Here is a 17,700-nt window from a genome sequence, read left to right as displayed (position 1 = left end):
TGTGCAAATAGATGCACATGCGCTCGGAGGCAGCAGCAGCGTGCAGATAATATTCGCTTCGTTATGCGCACGGCGACGACGACGCGTTTCACGTCTTCTTCTTCGAGTGCGCCCTGCGTCCAGCACGTTAACGACGTCGCAAATGCCGCAGCAGGCTGAACACTTTAAGGTTCGCGTATGCGCGCTTGCGGGCTCATTATAACAGGCCTTAAAAGGTACCGACACCGACGCCAGACGCGGACCAACGCCAACCACACGAAAACTGACCACTACCGAACACGCCGAAGGAAGCAGCCGAGCGAAATGCTTAGACGTAAACAACGCGTCGTGCATAACACGATCGGACGGGGCTGACGAACCGCGCAACAGGGTAGTTATGATTATAGATTCATCAATTAATGCAAGGTCATCGAAGATTATCTCGTTACGCGTCATGAACCGTTATTTCTGCTATGCTTTGTGCCCAGATTTTCATCGAGAAAAAACACGATATGAACAAATTCTCGTTTCGACTTCTTCGTTTACATTCACTTCTTGCGTTGTGTGGTAATAGCTTTCAGTAATTTGCGCCCACGTTTCACACTCGACTTCGTCCTCCGTCCGCATCTCCACGCTAAGCATGACGCCTGTCGGTTGCAATGGGCCTTGAGGTCCAGCGAGTTGATTGCAAGTGAACAATCTGCAAGAAGTGCGCTGTTGTACCGCATGACGATGCGCGACTTGCACAGCGTTTACTAAATAAGTCGAGCGCGCAATCGACCGAAACCGGCATCAGGTGCACAACTGGTGACGAAGTCCTGCATCGCTCGCGCGCAGCGAAAGACAAACGCAGATTTCCGCCGACGATTAGTCGATGGTCACGTCTGACAAGTCGGCCGGTTAATTATTATTAATCGATACGTAGGCGAAGGAAGTATTTTAGAAAATCGTCCGCGCGGTCATAAACCGCCGGTTCCCGCTTTGTTCAGCGTGCAACAGCATTCGAAGAGCGTTTTCAGCCGCGCGCGAGCGCCGAGAGCAAAGCTTTTGCTTTTGCACACATTTAGGTTCATTCGCCTCTCTTCGGCGGGTTTGCGCGAGCCGTCATTGCGCTGCAGTTGTCATTATTGGTTCGTTACCTATCAGGTAGCCACGTGTAGAACGCGGCGATAATGTCAAACTAACGCGGCATTTCTTGCGCGCGGGGATATCTCGCATCGTATCGGTATCGAATTAAGTTTTATATGCGCTGCTGTTGCAATCGCATCGAAACGGGCGAGCGGCGATAAAAAAAAATGCACACCTACTCACTCTACGTCGGCGCGCACGAACCGACGAGGAAATAAGTAATGCTAATGAATAGATAAATGAAAATTATTGTTAAAAAGTCGTTAAGTCGAATGCATGCATATGGATGTGGATGTGTGTGTGTGAGCGGAGCCACGACGCGGTATTTTTTATTTACACGCGGTTTAGTCGTGAGAGGATGTCGACATCACACGATTTTCTCCAGCGGCGGTTAGAAAACGTTGAAAAAATTGCGCAACATATTCGTGTTAATTTTCAGCTAGATTGGTGCGAACATCTGGTGCAAAAACGAGACTTAAACGCGTTTTACAATCGGAAATATCCTGGAATTAACCGGCCTGTTGAATCAACCATGCGTGAAATTGTATTCACACAAAAGACAATCGTGATTGCTTAATTTTCACTGCATATCCCCCAGAAGTAGTGCATATGTGCCCTTAAATTCACGCTTTTATTATCGCGCATTAAAGCCGCACGGAAAAGAATGACATTATTAAACGCATAAGTCAGCAATATTTCGTTGTGCTTTGTTTCGTGCAGAGCGCAGAAACAAAAGGCGGCCGGTACAAAGAGCGCGGCGCATAAAACGTCCGATCGAAAAAGCGCGCTGATTTTAAGCGTCGTTATCGTCAAAACTGAAATACCAGTAAATATCGAGCGCGCGAACATGCGGACAAAAGGACACGCGCAGATACACGAATAAAATCGGTTGTAAAAAAAAAACGAGGCGCACAAAGGCGTTCGAATACAATAAACGGACGTTGTGTCGATGACGTCCGACGAGTACTGCTGACAGCAAAGGTGTGCGAATGCCGAAAACCCTTAAATATTCAAAGGTTGGGCCGCGCGCACACGACAATTGACATTTCAATTTCAATTAAACACAGCAACAGCGACGGCAATTCCACGCGTATTATCGAATTCGTTTCCGTGAAGACTCGTGTTTCACATTTCGTAAACTTATCTAGCTTGACGCACTACATTTTTTCTCTTTTTGTAATTGGATGGGTGTAATACTAACCGTATTACTTATATTTCCTGTGACGGTATTCAAATACACATTTTCGACACATGTTTGCTTTAAAATTTAAAAAAAATAGAGAAGAAATTACTTCTGGTCAAATATTCTGTACACATGTGAATGAAATTTCTTCTTTTTTTTATTTTATTTTGGTTGCCAGGAAGAATCTACCATGTAATCAAACAAAATTTCTACTGCGATGGTAAATTGTGTACCGTAGATAGTGAGAGATGTGGGCGTGATTGCATTCACCTCCCAATTTACCATGTTTCGCCTGGAAATTATTCCATATACGTTTCCGACTCATAACATTATCAAAATAAGATAACTGCGCGATGATTATGTATGCATATGGGCGAATGCCCATATTGTGATTGTTCGACAGATGATATGAAGGATACACAAAGAACGGAAAGCGTGGTCGCGTCGCACGAGGCACCACACTAACTACACATTACGAATCTTCAATGCAATCTTATTCATCAATTCGTGTCAGGCATGAAGCATTGCAGTGTTGCTGAGAATAGACGATACTTGGTTAGAAACAAGACGGAGTCTGAGGCGAGTCTAGACGCGAGTTTAAAAATAAGGGACGCACCCACACCACCCTCGCGCATGTTGCGCGACTTGTCTTCTTCGTTTTTTTTCTTTTTCATCGTAGTTGGTATTCCTCGCTCCTGCTTCAACCAGCCCACATCCCGACATATATTTGCTTATAATAATGGACTCGTGTGCGCGGCGTATTATTAAAAATAATAATCGTGGACAGATTGCTTTATGAGCACGTTCGGTGATACGTGGCCGGCGGGTTGTGAAGAAACACAACTTGGAACCGCACCGCTGCCGACGTGATGCATTGCATATTCGTACGAAGTCATGGCACATTAATCCATGATCATCAGGGTAGCATTGTACGCCGAGCCAAGACAATTTCACATCGTTGCCAGCAATCCGCGCGCGCATAGATCACGAATTTGGCACAAAAACATGATTCATGTTTCTTCGGGAGCCAAGAAACAAAAACCAAGATCTTTAACTTATGAAAACACCCAGTAATAACAGTTAAAATATGTGTAGAGTGGGCGCCCACACGTTATTGTTGTGTACTCGCGCGCGTTCATCGTCATGTAAACCGGTGAAGACGCGATTCACACTGATAATGCCATGTTTACGCGCCTGAGAAAAGTGTTTGTGGTCCGGACCGAGGTGTGGCCGGGAAGCTGGAGGCACCCTATTTTGTTGCTTTCCGCTGGGTATTATTAACATTGACAGGGGCCGGCGGAAAAAAATCCAACGCATATTAATGGGCTGTCGGGGAGCAATAAATCGATGCACAAGTGCATAACTTCATTGAATTATTGTGGGAAGATGAAGAACAGAAAAAAAATTACTCCGTAAAAGCGTGATATTTAAAATTTAGACATAAAAACCTCAAAAATGGGTCAGTTACCCCTCCGATGTAATAATGGATATGGCCAATTAGTACCGAACACCCGTATGGGAGAAATCTACCCCATGGAAAGCAAATCAGCGAATCAGGAATAAAAGTTATGCCATATGTGGTGGTAGCGTAGCAATTTATAGGGATTCTGACTGTTTTAATCGCCGAGTAATGTCACGCTTCTCATATGGGTCGAGTATCTCTCTCACTCCATTGTTCTACCCTCGACTAGACCAATATTGGCTTTGGAACAGCGCGCTTAAGCGAGTTGGTGAGCTGAGCAAGTTCTCCGATTGTAATATGGCCTAAGCAAACAGGACTCGGCAAATGAAACGCACGGCAACGTGAAATAAAAATGTGGTGAGCGCGCAGAAGGCAAACATACAACGCGCCGTCGATCAACAAACGCCGCGTACGAGTACAAGAGAGCCGTGGTGCGCAATATGGGCGAAGTAAAGCGCGCGCGCGCGCACGCTGGAATCAGCAGAGGAACGAGATACGAGATGAAAGAATATATTCTTTGTGGGTGGCCCAGTGGAACCTCTGTGTTTTGCTTGACTCTTTGCGGCGCGGTAGCGCAACGAGTCTTAAAAATATTCCTTTCATCCACAAACATGTGATTTTTCAGAATTTCCGATTTAATTTTACAAATAAGCGTCGCGCGCGTCGAGCAAATTGATGAATGAATAAATAAATGAATGAATGGACTTCTTGTGCCAATACATTCATAATGGCAATACCTTATAAGTGGACGTTGTGGCTTAGCTAAGCCGTGAAAAGCTGCCACAGAACCAAATTGGTCAACTTGTAAACATGTCATTCGTAACGGCGTGATGAGCAAATACTGTTACGATCAGTAGGCAAAGACAAAAATACTGGTGTCTATCGCGCCAGCATTGCTTATTTATAAGCATTCATCATAGACTTACTTAGACACGTCTCATGTTCATCTCATCTCGTTTCGGAAAAGTCAAAAGTTGATGCGAGCATAAATATGTATGATTGTTGTCGTCCGATTAATTTCTAACACTGGTTGGTTCTGTGTTGCAATATATAGCCATTTGCATACAATGTGCATGCGCTGTGAACTCGCACTTGAACTTCTTGCGACCATGTCCGCAAATCCGCGGTTGAAACAGTAGACGCGTTCGGGTAATTGAACAATGCTTGAAGTTCGCATTATGCGCCCTGCTGGAGAATGCCCTTTATGGTCAGGAACCTATGCTCTAGCGCATTCTGCGCCATCATGGAGATAAAGAGAAATGTAAAGCAATGCGGCGCGAATTGCAACAGTAAATTTGCCGCGGCCAACCTCGCGAGTCAATATATTTATGAATGCTGCCACTTGGGACGCTTGTACGCCGCGGCTGCGGCCTGCGCGATTACAACTTCATTTTCAAGACCTCAAAACGACCGAGGCCGTTGTTTTCCATGCTTGGAATGCATTCAGTGAAGATATGCATTTATTTTCGTCACCTCCGCGTAAATTATTACGAAATACATTGAAAGATACTTCAGGAATCCGTTACGAAGAATTTCGATCATCAGGTGCATAATAAACCAACGCGCTATTCAGATTTCCGATCTTTTTGGAGCAGTCGGCATAAATTATCATGTTCCCTGTATAGCCATAATATGCAAAATGTTCATAGAACCGAAATGACTGTTAAAAGACCTTCGCATGCATGATTTGCAACCGCAAAGCACGCTCCGCAATTAAAGATAAAGCCGTGCTTGCAGAAAATATCCACGACGAATCATCTCTCTCTCATCTCTATGGCCGATGGATGAATAAATGCCGATGAAGGTCGGTCGAGTGCCGCGCGTCTTCCTTTCGCTTGAAAGGTGGATTGTGCGCACACCTTGATAGAGAACACCTCAGGTAGAAAACCGAAACCCCAATGAACAATATTCTCTCCGTTTTCTCGCCGGGCGCACCGGGCTGAGGCAAAAATAAAACTCAACTAGGTAGGACTAGGGCAACACTTTTGTCCGCATTGTCGTAGTGTGCGGGGGGCGCAACAACTTCAACGTGGTACGCGCGCGGCTTTATGGATTTAGGATTTTTATTGCCTGCACAAAGGGCGAGATTTTCAAGTCGTGCGGTCAAGGTAATATATGTGCCTCCGATGCGACACGCACGCTATGAAAGAATGAAAGATGCGCTCGGTCGCACGAGGGAGTATTCTCAGAAAAGAGGTGATTGCAGGTGATGTTGTTTAGTTTGACCAACGAGTACTACCCGAACAAATGCATCGAAAAACTCCTCGAAACCAATAGGAACGAAAAGCTCGAATTAGTCGTGGTATTCTTAGTGAGAGGCACAAGCAACGCGAGAGAATAGAGAATTTTATAAATTAGGAACCTATTATGCCGCTTGTTATTGCCCAAATCCGATAAAAGCCATTTATGGTCGCGTTGGAATGTGTGGAGCTCCCAAACGAGACAGGTGAATGAGAAATTGTAAAAATAAACAAGGATCCAACAAATTTCCTCCGTTTATTATTTTGGCGGCTTCCGATTGGCCGTGCACTACTTTTCTCGTATGATTATTTCGTTCGGTTGAAAGCCGTTGAAGGTCCATGGGCATCAACATCCCAGTTAACTTCTTGCTGCAATGCATGCATTGGATCGGAATGTCGTGGGTAGAATCAGAACCGTTCCAGCTAACAAATAAAGAACTAAATATTCCTAACGCATATATAAACAGATGCATGCGTTCGCCGGGGCAGCGCGCGCGTTTCATTTTCTGTGGCGACGTGAAAACAACCAGAAGAACAAGAAACGACGAACTGTAAATTCAACAATACCTCCAACTATCGCCTGCAATCCGGCGAGGAGTGTTCGCAGGTTGCCGGGGCCGGTGTTAAGTTCATGTGTGCAGTTGTTAAAGTTACCATTCGTCTCCAAAGCCGTGCAGAGCACTAATGGCGACGCCAATGGCAGGAAAAGCTATAACGCGATAACTTATTGCAGCGAGCAGCGCGCGCATTTTCTTTTTAATCGGCATCTGGAAGGCGGCGTTTTGTAGCCAAACATTTGCTATTTAAGAAGACATGTGATGCATATGCGAATGTTTACCAAACTCAGATACCATGTTTACACAATATCTGGTCCTGGAGGTCCAGAATAAGACACCAATTATGCAGATGGATGATGAAGGAATCTGCATGCCTGCGCTTTTAATTTGTTAGTTTTGTTTGGCTGCGATTTAATGTGCATTTGCTTAATTAAACCACGGCGAGACGAGGCGCGCTTTTTATTGGTGCACCGTGGCTCGATAAAACCTAGCAACGAGTGGTATGAGTGATACCTATACGCATAAAATGTTATTGCCGTACATAATACAGTGAAACAAGAACAGGAGCTGCAACTGCACCCTGCCCGAGCAGGTTTTGAATCAAACGATTATCGACTCTTTATTACCGACTTTCATATAATATAGTTTTCATCAATATGCATATGGGCGCTCGTTTCGGACGGCGTAGACCAGACTAAGCACAAGCACCGTTCGGACGCTAAGTAGTACATGCACCTTTTGGATGTTGATGTTGATTAATGCATTCGCGTAGGTGTCCACAAGAAAGCCAACATGTGAATGTAAATCCACGGGAAAAGAATTCCAGATAGAAGTATCGCCAGTTTTCGAATCGAATGACCAGTACAAGAAATATAAACAAATTTCTATAACAAGAAATTCCTGCGTTTATTTTTCTTGATTTGGAATATTTAATTCGCATTACAGAGTGATGTTGCTTGTTCATAGTTCATAATTATTACAACGAAGAAGAATTACGCCCGGAGGAGCGTAAAATATTTGGAAATCATGAAAGAATTTGGTTAACGGTGCACGCTGCACGCGAACAAGACAAGACCAAAGACGACATGTGTGTTTAGACTATTTTTAGTCAAAGAAGAATGTCGAATAATCTTAATATAACTAATAAACTACATCCATAGGAATAAAAGATCTAAATTTATAGAATTCGCGAGTATTCGATTTTATTTATAGCGCGTACGTGACTCATTTTCGCGTTTCAAAATTGGCCAACCGATGACCCATAATATCTTCTGAGATGTAGGAATATTCATAATAGATTAAGTGTTTTACGAATGTTACTTTTAACTCGGCGAGTTAAAATTAACTATGAACGAGTACTCGCTGGTGTAAAATAGTTTTAGGCGCCAAAAAATGTAACTATCTCGAATTGCCCAACGTGATAAGTATTTCACTGCAAATTTCCAACAAGTTAGCAAATAATTACTTTCGTGCAATGAATAGTTCGATAGTGGCATGCATGAGTATTTTGACAAACAGTGTTTGATAACAATTTAAAAAGTTATTAGTATTAACGTCTGATTGAGAACCCGTAGCAACCTGTATATTGCCACGACGAAAAAGCATTAAATAAATAAAACATGCTAAAATTTGCATAAAAACACAACCTTGAAACTTAATAGACTCTTCATAACTTTACGAAGCGTCCGTTCCCACCAACACGACGCCGGGCTGCGACCATGCTCTGTCGTTCAAATAAAAAGTGTTTAATGGAAACGATTTTACGATTTCAGACTTTGACTTAATTTATAATTATTTATTCATGTGTTAATTATCTACCTATATCAAACTTATCATCTTACCATGGTTTTATTGTTATCAATGTGTTGTGCGACGCTGTACCCAAAGTACGAGCCTTTTTCTTCCTTTTGACGATCGGCTGCCGAAATTCCAAATTAAACGCTCCGACACTCGCAAATATCGTAAAACTAGAAAATATTAAGCACTTGTACCACCAGGCAGCAGCGTCACGAAATTGTTTATGCTTTCTCGACATTATGAATGAACTATTGTTTTTTTCCACTGTTATCACGCGATTAAGTTATAAATATATTTAAAATAACAATACTTTTAAAATACAATCATTTAACATCAGAAAACTATTTACTATTTAAATCGTTGGAATCGAGTCGCAGAATCATTATATGTTGCGAGGTCACTGATAGTTCGTGATAGTTATCGAAAAATCATTGAATATGATTTAAATGATTTGAATCGGCGTTTTTGCCGGCGCGCAACGACAGCGAATACCTCCGACCGGCAGCGAGCAATGTTCGTCTGATACTAGTTCACAACTCCGGGGATTCAACGCATGTGCTTCTGCCTTCCAACTCTGAGCTCACCTACACGATATCAGATCAGTGTAATTCGACGATCGGGACGCTCAGCGACATCACTCGCAGTGCGCGTAAAGGATAAATATCCTTAGCAGTATGAAACTGTACTGGTAGCGCCATCTACTGCAATTTTTGATAACTAAGTGTTATAAATGGATAAAATTTGAATTTTATGATTATAAAAATCAGTTTTACTCATTATTTCAGAGCAATTACTTTGAGTTTATTTCTTTAATATTAAAAATCGGAAAATTTACACATTTTTGTATCTTTGGTAACAAAAAACATGAATTTGATACTTTTATTCATCATTTTTTGTGATTAAATTGGGCGGGTTCAAATGGGTTGGATAACATCCGGACGAAGGTATATCTACTCAATAATTTGCGTCCGGTGTGAACTAGTACACTAGTACTATTCATACACATCATCACACCGAAAAAATTTAAAGAAAAATGATAACTGCATCAACAAGTTTTACAGAATAAAAACAGTTTTATTCTGGTTCTGTAACCTTTAAAAATATTTGTCCGAACGCTGTGTTTGTTTTGTAGCGCGCGCGCCGAACAATTGACTCTCATTTTCAACAGATTTGTTTATGGCGTTTATACAATTCATGTCCGAGCGAACATATGGCACGCCGCAATAATGGCAGATAATTTTCAGACGGATGTCAACTTCCGCATGCTGCATGCACGATGGTGAGCAGCAGCATGGGACGACACACCGAAACCGAAAACCACCCGCATCCCACTTCTCGTACGTGCTTGTTTCATGCATTGCGGTACGCGCTACTGGCGGCACGAAGAGCGCGCGATGCAGCTACTGGTTTTGTCAGTCGCTTCAGAAACGCGCCGCGAAGAGCACCTTCGCCGGTAGCCATCAGGAACTAATTGTGCGGAAAGCGCGAAGCGCAAAAAACGTGAAATACGTGCGTTAACAAGTGTTGGACCAGTGAATTTTCTACCGGAATTAAAGGTAAGTTTTATTAAGTTTTAATTTCGCTGCGTTTAAAATTTAAATTTTGTTTTAATTTATTTTCTTTGTTTATTAATTTATCTATCTCTATGTAATAATTTGTCTGTGTTGACAATCGATGATTTCAATTGTTATACTTTAAAATTTCCCAGTAGGCTTTGGTTTAAATAACAAAAACAATTGTCGTTACGAATAAAATATTCCTAATCTGTCCAATTCGTCCTCACACTGCGTGCGGTGAACACTTCCTACAATTCGCGATAATAAACGTTTCTGAGTAATCGATCCAGTAATGCAGTCGATCTGGAGAATTCGCCGAGTAACTCCATGTAAGTTCCCCGCTCCCACTATTTTTAAAAATTATTATCACCGCCGCGCATTATGAAACGAAATGCGTTTCACATTTTTGCATTTTGCTGCGTTTTTTCTCGCATTATTTTAATCGTGAGTTAATTATAATTGGCTTGTTAGTTCAGTTGCTGCGCGCTTATTGCCTCCTGGTTCCTGCTTTCCTCTTGAATCTACAACAATAAATCAGTGGCTAACTCGCGCGCGCACCGCACCATAGGAAGGAAAGGTGAAGTGAAATAATAATTGACGCAAATCAACAAATACAGCGTTAACAATGCTGATTTCGGTTGCGTGCCGAAGGAGAAAATACCATCGACTGCGTTTAAAGAAAACCCGAGCATAAAAATAGCGCAAATTGACATTTTGAGGATTTATTTGAAAAGGGGCTCCGCTTGCATCCCTAATCTTTAACCTTAAAATAGATGGCAGGATAAAAATTAACCTTATTGAGACTATTTTTGAACAGGAACCAGACAAAACGATCATTTTCTTCTATTTCTACTTCTTGCTAGCGATTGCATGTAAAATATAAAAATACGAGTACAATACAATCATGCATGAATACATAAAAACAACTGAAATGACAGTCATAAAACAAGGAAGAAAAAAATCCATCTACATTTGGATGCAATAGTAGACAGGAAATGACACTTTTTGTGTCTGGTTCTGGTTCCACTTTAGTATCACTCATTTATCTAATTTTAGTAGGACGGTAGACACGCCGCATGTACTGCGAATTCTTCACGTTTTATCGTAGCCCCCGACCGAATACTATTTACGTTCGGCGAGGAGGACACAAAGTCACAATGCAGAAATTGTTAAATCGTTGAAAGTCAAGTTGATTTTAGCACGCCTCATGCCGATTTTGATGCAACGTTCGTTTATTGCCGCAATGTTAATTACAATTGTCGGCACACTTACATCACACCTCGGTAAAAAAAACAACACCGAACGCCGAACAATGAACGGTGCGCTTACACGCGCTTTTTTGCTAATTATTGCGTTCGGAATCGATCAATCGACGCAAAAAACACGGCATAACGAGTTAACATCGACTTAATTTATTATAAATCAACGATTTGTGGTGAAGCGTTATGCTTGGTTGGCATCTTCCTTCCCCTTTTCGTACGCACCGCGTATTTATGCGATATTACTCATTATCTAATTAGAATTTTAATAATTCTATCAAGGTTTAACGAGTTTACGTTTGCTGGGCATATCGCACTCGCATGTTAATACCGTATTTTCACTTTTATCCACAGCTTGGAACAAATTGCAACCGCAGACACAAAAAAGTCGGCCGTATTTGTTGAAGAAAAAATAAAACGATTAGAAACTACTCCCATTTACATAAATTTGCGCACGACTTCGAGAATTATTTATAATTGACACAAAAATTAAACATCACATGAAATTTTACACCAGTACATCGCGTATGGTAGAAAAATATAAACATTATCAATAATTGTGATGAGGGTTTTCATTTAATTTCGAAGGTGGAAACAATTGTTGTCATTGTAAGACAACGCGCATTAGTTTTTAGCATGAATCTATTTAGTCTGTTTACTAGAGCACGAAAAACAACGCTTCTTCATTCGTATTTTTCTTATCCCTGACAATAAAGGTGCGCGCTGTTTTCATCCTGACGTGCATGTGGTTTACGACCGTGTTAACATCGGAATTAAGTGCTTAGTCAGCCAGTAATGTTCATCAATATTGTTTTCACGGTCTTGTGAATGATTTATTTTCTGCTTAGTCCAGTAATCGCGCTTGCCACTGAAAGTGTCGGTATCAAACGTTATGATCAGTAATTAACAGTGTTATTATGTGCAAACGCGGCTGCAGCACACTAAATATTTATGCGTCGAAAGCAAACGCTCGCTTAGAAAAACCGACTGTACGTGGAGCGAAAATGAAGCGATGAATGTCGAGTGTACCTACTTGGAAGAAAGGTAAAAAGCGTTGTGCAAAACTAGTAAAAGTCGAGTTTCACTATGAGAATTAGACGTTCTTACATATACTTAATGCTTATGTGGCTCAAATTATAACGAATGCTTGACCACTATGGCTGCATAATTCACAACTACGCATAACTAGTTCATTTCTCTTTTGCAGCGAATTTTTGCTTTTAGTTTCAACACGAATTTCTGTGTGTGTTTATGATTCGTACGTGCCTTGGACTTGCGGTACTTGTAGACAAAATACATATTATATTTCCTCGCAACGTTTTTTTCTTGAATTTTCTTTGCGCGTGCGCAGCGGCGACTAATTGCCAATTAAAAAAATAAAAGTGCAGCGCAATCAACGAATTAATTCCATAGGATTTCCAACAACAACTGAACACACATTCTCTCTAAATCGTAATTAAAAATGATTCGATTGTTACAGTGCATCGTATAATGGCTCATGGTGTCGAAGGAGTCCGGTTGGTCCCTTCTACCGTCCGCGAGGCAGCATCCGACTGCGTTGTTAGTTATTTCTATGAGGGAGATCTGAAGAATATTGTGGCTGCCGAGGTACAAGCTGGAGCAGTCTTGGCCGAACCTTCACCGCCCGATTGGCCAGCCAAAAAGAAAACACCACTGCTGAAAACCCCGACAGAACCTGATGAAACTCCCGTCTTGAACGTCGTGGAAGTCAAAGAACCCGACATCACCGATGATGAACCACAAGAAGAAACTGTGGAGGAAGGCGCGGATCAGCAAGTAGACCCACAGACATCCAAAGTCTCTGGATACCTCCACAAGAAAGGCAAACTTGTAAATTAAACAAAATATATTCCACCGATGTTTTGCTATTGTTTCTTCTTTAAATTATTTGTAGCGTTTGGTATCATCGTGGAAAAGGTATTGGTTTGTGTTGGAGGGTCGGCTATTATTATATTACAGATCAAAGGCTGAATATGACACGATTAGCCCATGCAAGGGATCAATCACATTAGGTTCACCCTGCAACATCAAACCGGGATCTGCTTCCAACTGTGTGTTTCAAATCGAGACGCGCAATCATACAATTACCTTGGTAATTATTTTGTTTCTCAAGCATGAAAAAAAACTCTGAATATCATTTTCTATTATTTTAAATAACTTGCTAGCGTGCTGACACACGGGCTGAGCAGGACAAATGGATGCTTGCGATTTTGGGCGCGCTCAAACAAACCTCGCAGACAACGCGAATGTCACATTTCCGGTATTCGGCTGATGACTTAGCTGTGCGCGCACTTGCAGATAAGGTACGTGTGTAATCTTATCACCGAATGTGTCATATGTGATTGGTTGTCATGGTGACAAGGCGAATGTTTAAATATTGACAAATTCTATCATATAGCGGTATTTTTTCTGCATTATATCATACAACGTTTTACAGCCGCCTGTGCCTGCTCTCATTCGACAAAACACGCTGCCTGATCGAATGGGTAACAATTTCAATAAACAAATGCGATCGAAAGAGAAGAATGTGAAGACAATGGTGGAACGTATAGAGTCCATCGGAGGGCAGAGCTACATCCCAGTTGAAGGTTTAACTGCGGAGCATCTAAAGGCAAGCAAGGCCAGCCCGAAGTTACCAAAGAATAATAACTTGAAGAAACTTCTGGATAAGCAACTATCGGATATTAGTGCAAATAGTGACCAAGGTGATTGGATCAAGGAGGATGATTTGAACATAGAGACTATTGAAAATGATTTGTATGCTACTTTTGATCCTCCTCTGAATGCGCCGAAAGACCCGCATATTTATCAGGAAATACCCAATCAGGAGCATGTGGAACCCGAGGTTATTATCGAGAATCCAACGTATGTGGAATTAAACCAAAAGAAGAACAATGTGGAGTATTGGGAGCCAATATATGACTCAACTACGCCGGAATATGAAGGAGAAACTGTGGAAGCAGTCGAAACGGTTGAACCTGTGTTACCACCAAGACCCATTCCACAAGAATCCGCAGAGGAGGAGGAAAAAAATGAAAAAAAGGTCCGGAAACAATCAAAAATGACTAAACGTCGTAGTTTTGTTATTAGAATGTTCAATCGTATTAAACGCAATGAAAATTCTAATAAAAATGAAGCTAAAGAGAAGAATATTGAGAAACTTAGCACCACAGGTGAAAGTTCCGAGAAAGAAGTTACCGAAAACAGTCTTGAAGAAGAACCTGCTTCAGAGAAGACCACAGAAATCAATGAGCATGATCAAGGAGTATGTATACTCCCAGATGTCATTGAAGAACTCAATGGACTTTTACACACAAAAGAAGAACAAGTAATGAAAATATATTTTATAAATACAATTTTTTAAATTTATTTTGTTTAAGGAAAAGGAAGATAAAACTGACGAAGTGAAAGAATCTGTTACCAGCGAGCCTGAGAATGTCAATAACAATTCAGGTGTGAAAAAGTTCTATCTTAAATACCGCCAGTCATTTCAAAATCGGATTAAACGAGCAAAGTAATAGGCCGGAAGACAATCAATTAAATTCCTAAATATTATATGTACAGGTTATTATATCAATATAAAGTTTGGATTGTTTTTGAATGAATTTAGATGACTAGCAATTGTTGATGCTTTAGTTTTCGTGAATTTATTAACCGTGTGTTGATAGTATCCAATGTTTTTTCTTTGCTTTTTCAAGATTTTGCTTTGATTTTGTTGAATTTTTGTTTGTTTTGTATATATGCTTTAATGTTTCGCTATATTTTCGTTTGTGTTGGTATAGAACCAGTACCACCGCAGCTTGAGCAGCTTTCTGCGCTTCCACAACCACAATTATCGCTTAAACAGGATGAAAATGACCAGATTGAAGATGAAGAACCGAATGATAATAATAATGCCCATGAAGGTGATAAGGAGGATATCAATCACTCCGATTTTGATTACGACCTCTATGATCCAAGCCAACGCCTGAATATTCCACGTCCGAAGCTGATCTGTAAGCCAAAACGACAGAAACGCTTGAAGGTGGCGTCGGAAGTGACGCTTCCGATTGTGCGATTCTATGAACAGCAGAATGAGTCTGATGAATTCCGGTTGAAAGACGATAATAAACTGATGACGATTGATGAGATTCTAGACGATCTGGAGAATCATAATTACGAACCATTTTCCAGGCAGAAGGTGAAAGAACTGATTGAGAAGTTTAATGATACTGAGCATGAAACTGATGAAGATGGCAAGGAGGAAGAGCAGATTCATGTTCAGTTGCGACGTAAACGTGTCGAACAAACCGAGGAGTTGAATAGTTTGTTGGATGAATTGAGTAAAGTTGCAAATGCGCCGGTGTCGTCCCCAGATATGACGAATTTAGAAGATAATGGGCCTTACACTGAAGAAGAAGTTAGAATTACGCTAAAAATCAAATGATTTTACTAAATTTTGTATTTTTTAGTGGAAAAATATTGTACCAATCAGAAAACGCAGACTTTCTGACCCGGACTACGATATTCCTCGTCCACACAGCGCATTGCAGATAATGCCGAACAGCGAGAAAGAAGAAACCAGAATGCAGCCCACACGATTCTTCGGGCCTGTTATCATCGAACAGATTAATGGGTATTGTTGGAATTCATCTTCATTTGTAATAATAAATAATATATGATAAATTTTCAGTGACACCACTAGTTGTGGGACAAGTATAACCCCAGACTCTTTGGAGGTAGACGTGCTCAGTTACCAGGCGAAGCATTACACTCCTAGCATTGAAGAAGATCGCAGCATGCGCTCGTATACGTCGCATATTTATGCCAGCAATGATTCACATCTCAACAATAATTTCACACATAATAGTCATATCAATCAGAATCTAAAGGCCAACACTGGAGGCGAGTATGGAACAGACCTAGATCAGAATAAAGATGACACAGTGATGAAACCGAAATCACTATCGGCTTTGATCGTTTCGAAGGTTGAAAGTGATCAGTCGTTCTATCTAAATGAAGAAAATGATAACAACAACAATCAGAAACAGCTGGCTACTGCGCAAATAGAAAAGGATCAGAAGTTAGTCGCGCTGGCAGGACCAGTAGGCGAAGTCATGTCAACTTCGGTGTGTTATGATTCACTGGAACCTTCCGCGGGCGAGGCAATTCAATAAAATTATGAAATTCACGGATCGAAATCGAAAGACCAAAGACGTTAACCAAATGTAAAATATTTTCTAAGTCTATGTAATAATAAGGAAATTGTATTCTGAGTTTGTTTGTATATAGGAGAGAGTTTTCAAACATAATAATAATCATATAAATGAACTGCATTTCTGTATTTTTATGATCTAATCTTATACCGTATAAGACTAGCGGTAACAGTGACTCGTGTTCAGAGCACCGTAGTGGGTAGCGGTAGAAGTGACTCGTGTTCAGGGCACCGTACGAGGCTAGCGGTAGAAGTGACTCGTGTTCAGGGTACCGTACAAGGGTAGCGGTAGAAGTGACTCGTGTTCAGGGCACCGTACGAGGCTAATGGTAGAAGTGACTCGTGTTCAGGGCACCGTACGAGAGTAGCGGTAGATGCGACTCCCATTCAGGGCACCGTACGAGGCTAGCGGTAGAAGTGACTCGTGTTCAGGGCACCGTACGAGAGTAGCGGTAGATGTGACTCCCATTCAGGGCACCGTACGAGGGCAGCGGTAGAAGTGACTCTTATTCAGGGCACCGTACGAGGGTAGCGGTAGAAGTGACTCGTGTTCAGGGCACCGTACGAGGCTAGCGGTAGAAGTGACTCGTATTCTCGGTACCTTACGAAGCTAGCGGTAAAAGTGACTCCCATTCTAGGCACCGTACAAAGGCTTTGGTAGAAGTGGCTCGTCTTCTTCCACTGTACGTGGATGAACGTATAGCTAACTCCCATTTGCCCATGTTTTTAAATTAAAATTTCATCTATTAGACTTCCAATCTAAGTTTTTATTAGAGAATTTTCCGTAGATTAAGAATTCGAAATCTGTTATTGTCTATCTCTTTTAGTTTTCGAGATATTCGCAATTGAAAAAAAAGACAAAAAAACGATAAATTGCACTTTTTAGCACCTTTAGTCACGATTTCGGACCTTTTACCCCCCGAAATATAATTATTTTTAATTCTTATCTAGTAGAAAATTGTCTAAGCTTTCATAATCTTGAATTCATTGGTCGCTACCTCTCTTAGTTTAGAAGGTATTCGTTACCGAAACAACTCAAAAAACATGATCAAGCCCCCCTTTGCCCAATTTCCTTATAAATTACTTTCTACCCCTCTTATTGTTCCACCTCTTATTATGTTTATTATTTCACCGTATAAAGGATTTGCCGTAGATTAAGAATCCGCAATCCGCTCCTTTATATCGCTTGTACTTTGCGAGATAATCGTAACCAAAATACCGAAAATGTATGTATTTTGTGTTGCCTACAATCAATGAACGTACACTGAGCTTTTTCGAAAAGCGCGATGCGCATAAGTGCATTTACAACCAAACATATTACATA

At 41.2% G+C, this 17,700-nt stretch overlaps 3 protein-coding genes across 6 annotated transcripts in view; 2 read left to right on the top strand and 1 right to left on the bottom strand.

The window, feature by feature from the left end:
* The window catches only part of LOC135795612 (xaa-Pro dipeptidase-like), a 202,982-nt gene that overhangs the window by 26,806 nt on the left and 158,476 nt on the right, over positions 1-17,700 (bottom strand). The window lies entirely within an intron of this gene.
* LOC135795534 (uncharacterized) overlaps positions 1-17,700 on the top strand; it is a 191,576-nt gene that overhangs the window by 32,556 nt on the left and 141,320 nt on the right. The window lies entirely within an intron of this gene.
* On the top strand, positions 9,736-16,497 carry LOC135793181 (uncharacterized). Of its 2 annotated transcripts, none has more exons than XM_065304020.1 (9): positions 9,736-9,902; positions 12,642-13,012; positions 13,077-13,274; positions 13,348-13,485; positions 13,620-14,510; positions 14,563-14,635; positions 14,965-15,581; positions 15,634-15,797; positions 15,855-16,497. In XM_065304020.1, exons 2-9 carry the CDS (start codon positions 12,653-12,655, stop codon positions 16,336-16,338), a joined length of 2,925 nt encoding a protein of 974 aa, XP_065160092.1. In that variant the 5' UTR covers positions 9,736-9,902; positions 12,642-12,652; the 3' UTR covers positions 16,339-16,497. The 2 variants fall into 2 exon arrangements, with proteins under 2 accessions (XP_065160092.1, XP_065160084.1); XM_065304012.1 differs by lacking the exon at positions 9,736-9,902 and adding an exon at positions 10,043-10,231.

Source organism: Atheta coriaria, unplaced genomic scaffold, assembly GCF_025399875.1.
Source record: "Atheta coriaria isolate IRGN ID8LTWV9N9 unplaced genomic scaffold, Caltech_Dcor_3.1 hic_scaffold_1_pilon, whole genome shotgun sequence".
In the NCBI taxonomy this organism is placed as follows: Eukaryota; Metazoa; Arthropoda; class Insecta; order Coleoptera; family Staphylinidae; genus Dalotia; species Dalotia coriaria.
The sequence above is the reverse complement of the archived record's forward strand: the minus strand, read 5'-3'. Positions and strand labels throughout refer to the sequence as shown.

Excerpts from the sequence above, each read along its gene's own strand:
- LOC135793181 (XM_065304012.1), top strand. The coding sequence starts at position 10,195 with ATGCAGTCGATCTGGAGAATTCGCCGAGTAACTCCAT. Across the intron at positions 10,232-12,641 it reads AATTCGCCGAGTAACTCCAT|TGCATCGTATAATGGCTCAT; the intron begins GTAAGTTCCCCG and ends CGATTGTTACAG. Across the intron at positions 13,486-13,619 it reads TGCGCGCACTTGCAGATAAG|CCGCCTGTGCCTGCTCTCAT; the intron begins GTACGTGTGTAA and ends AACGTTTTACAG.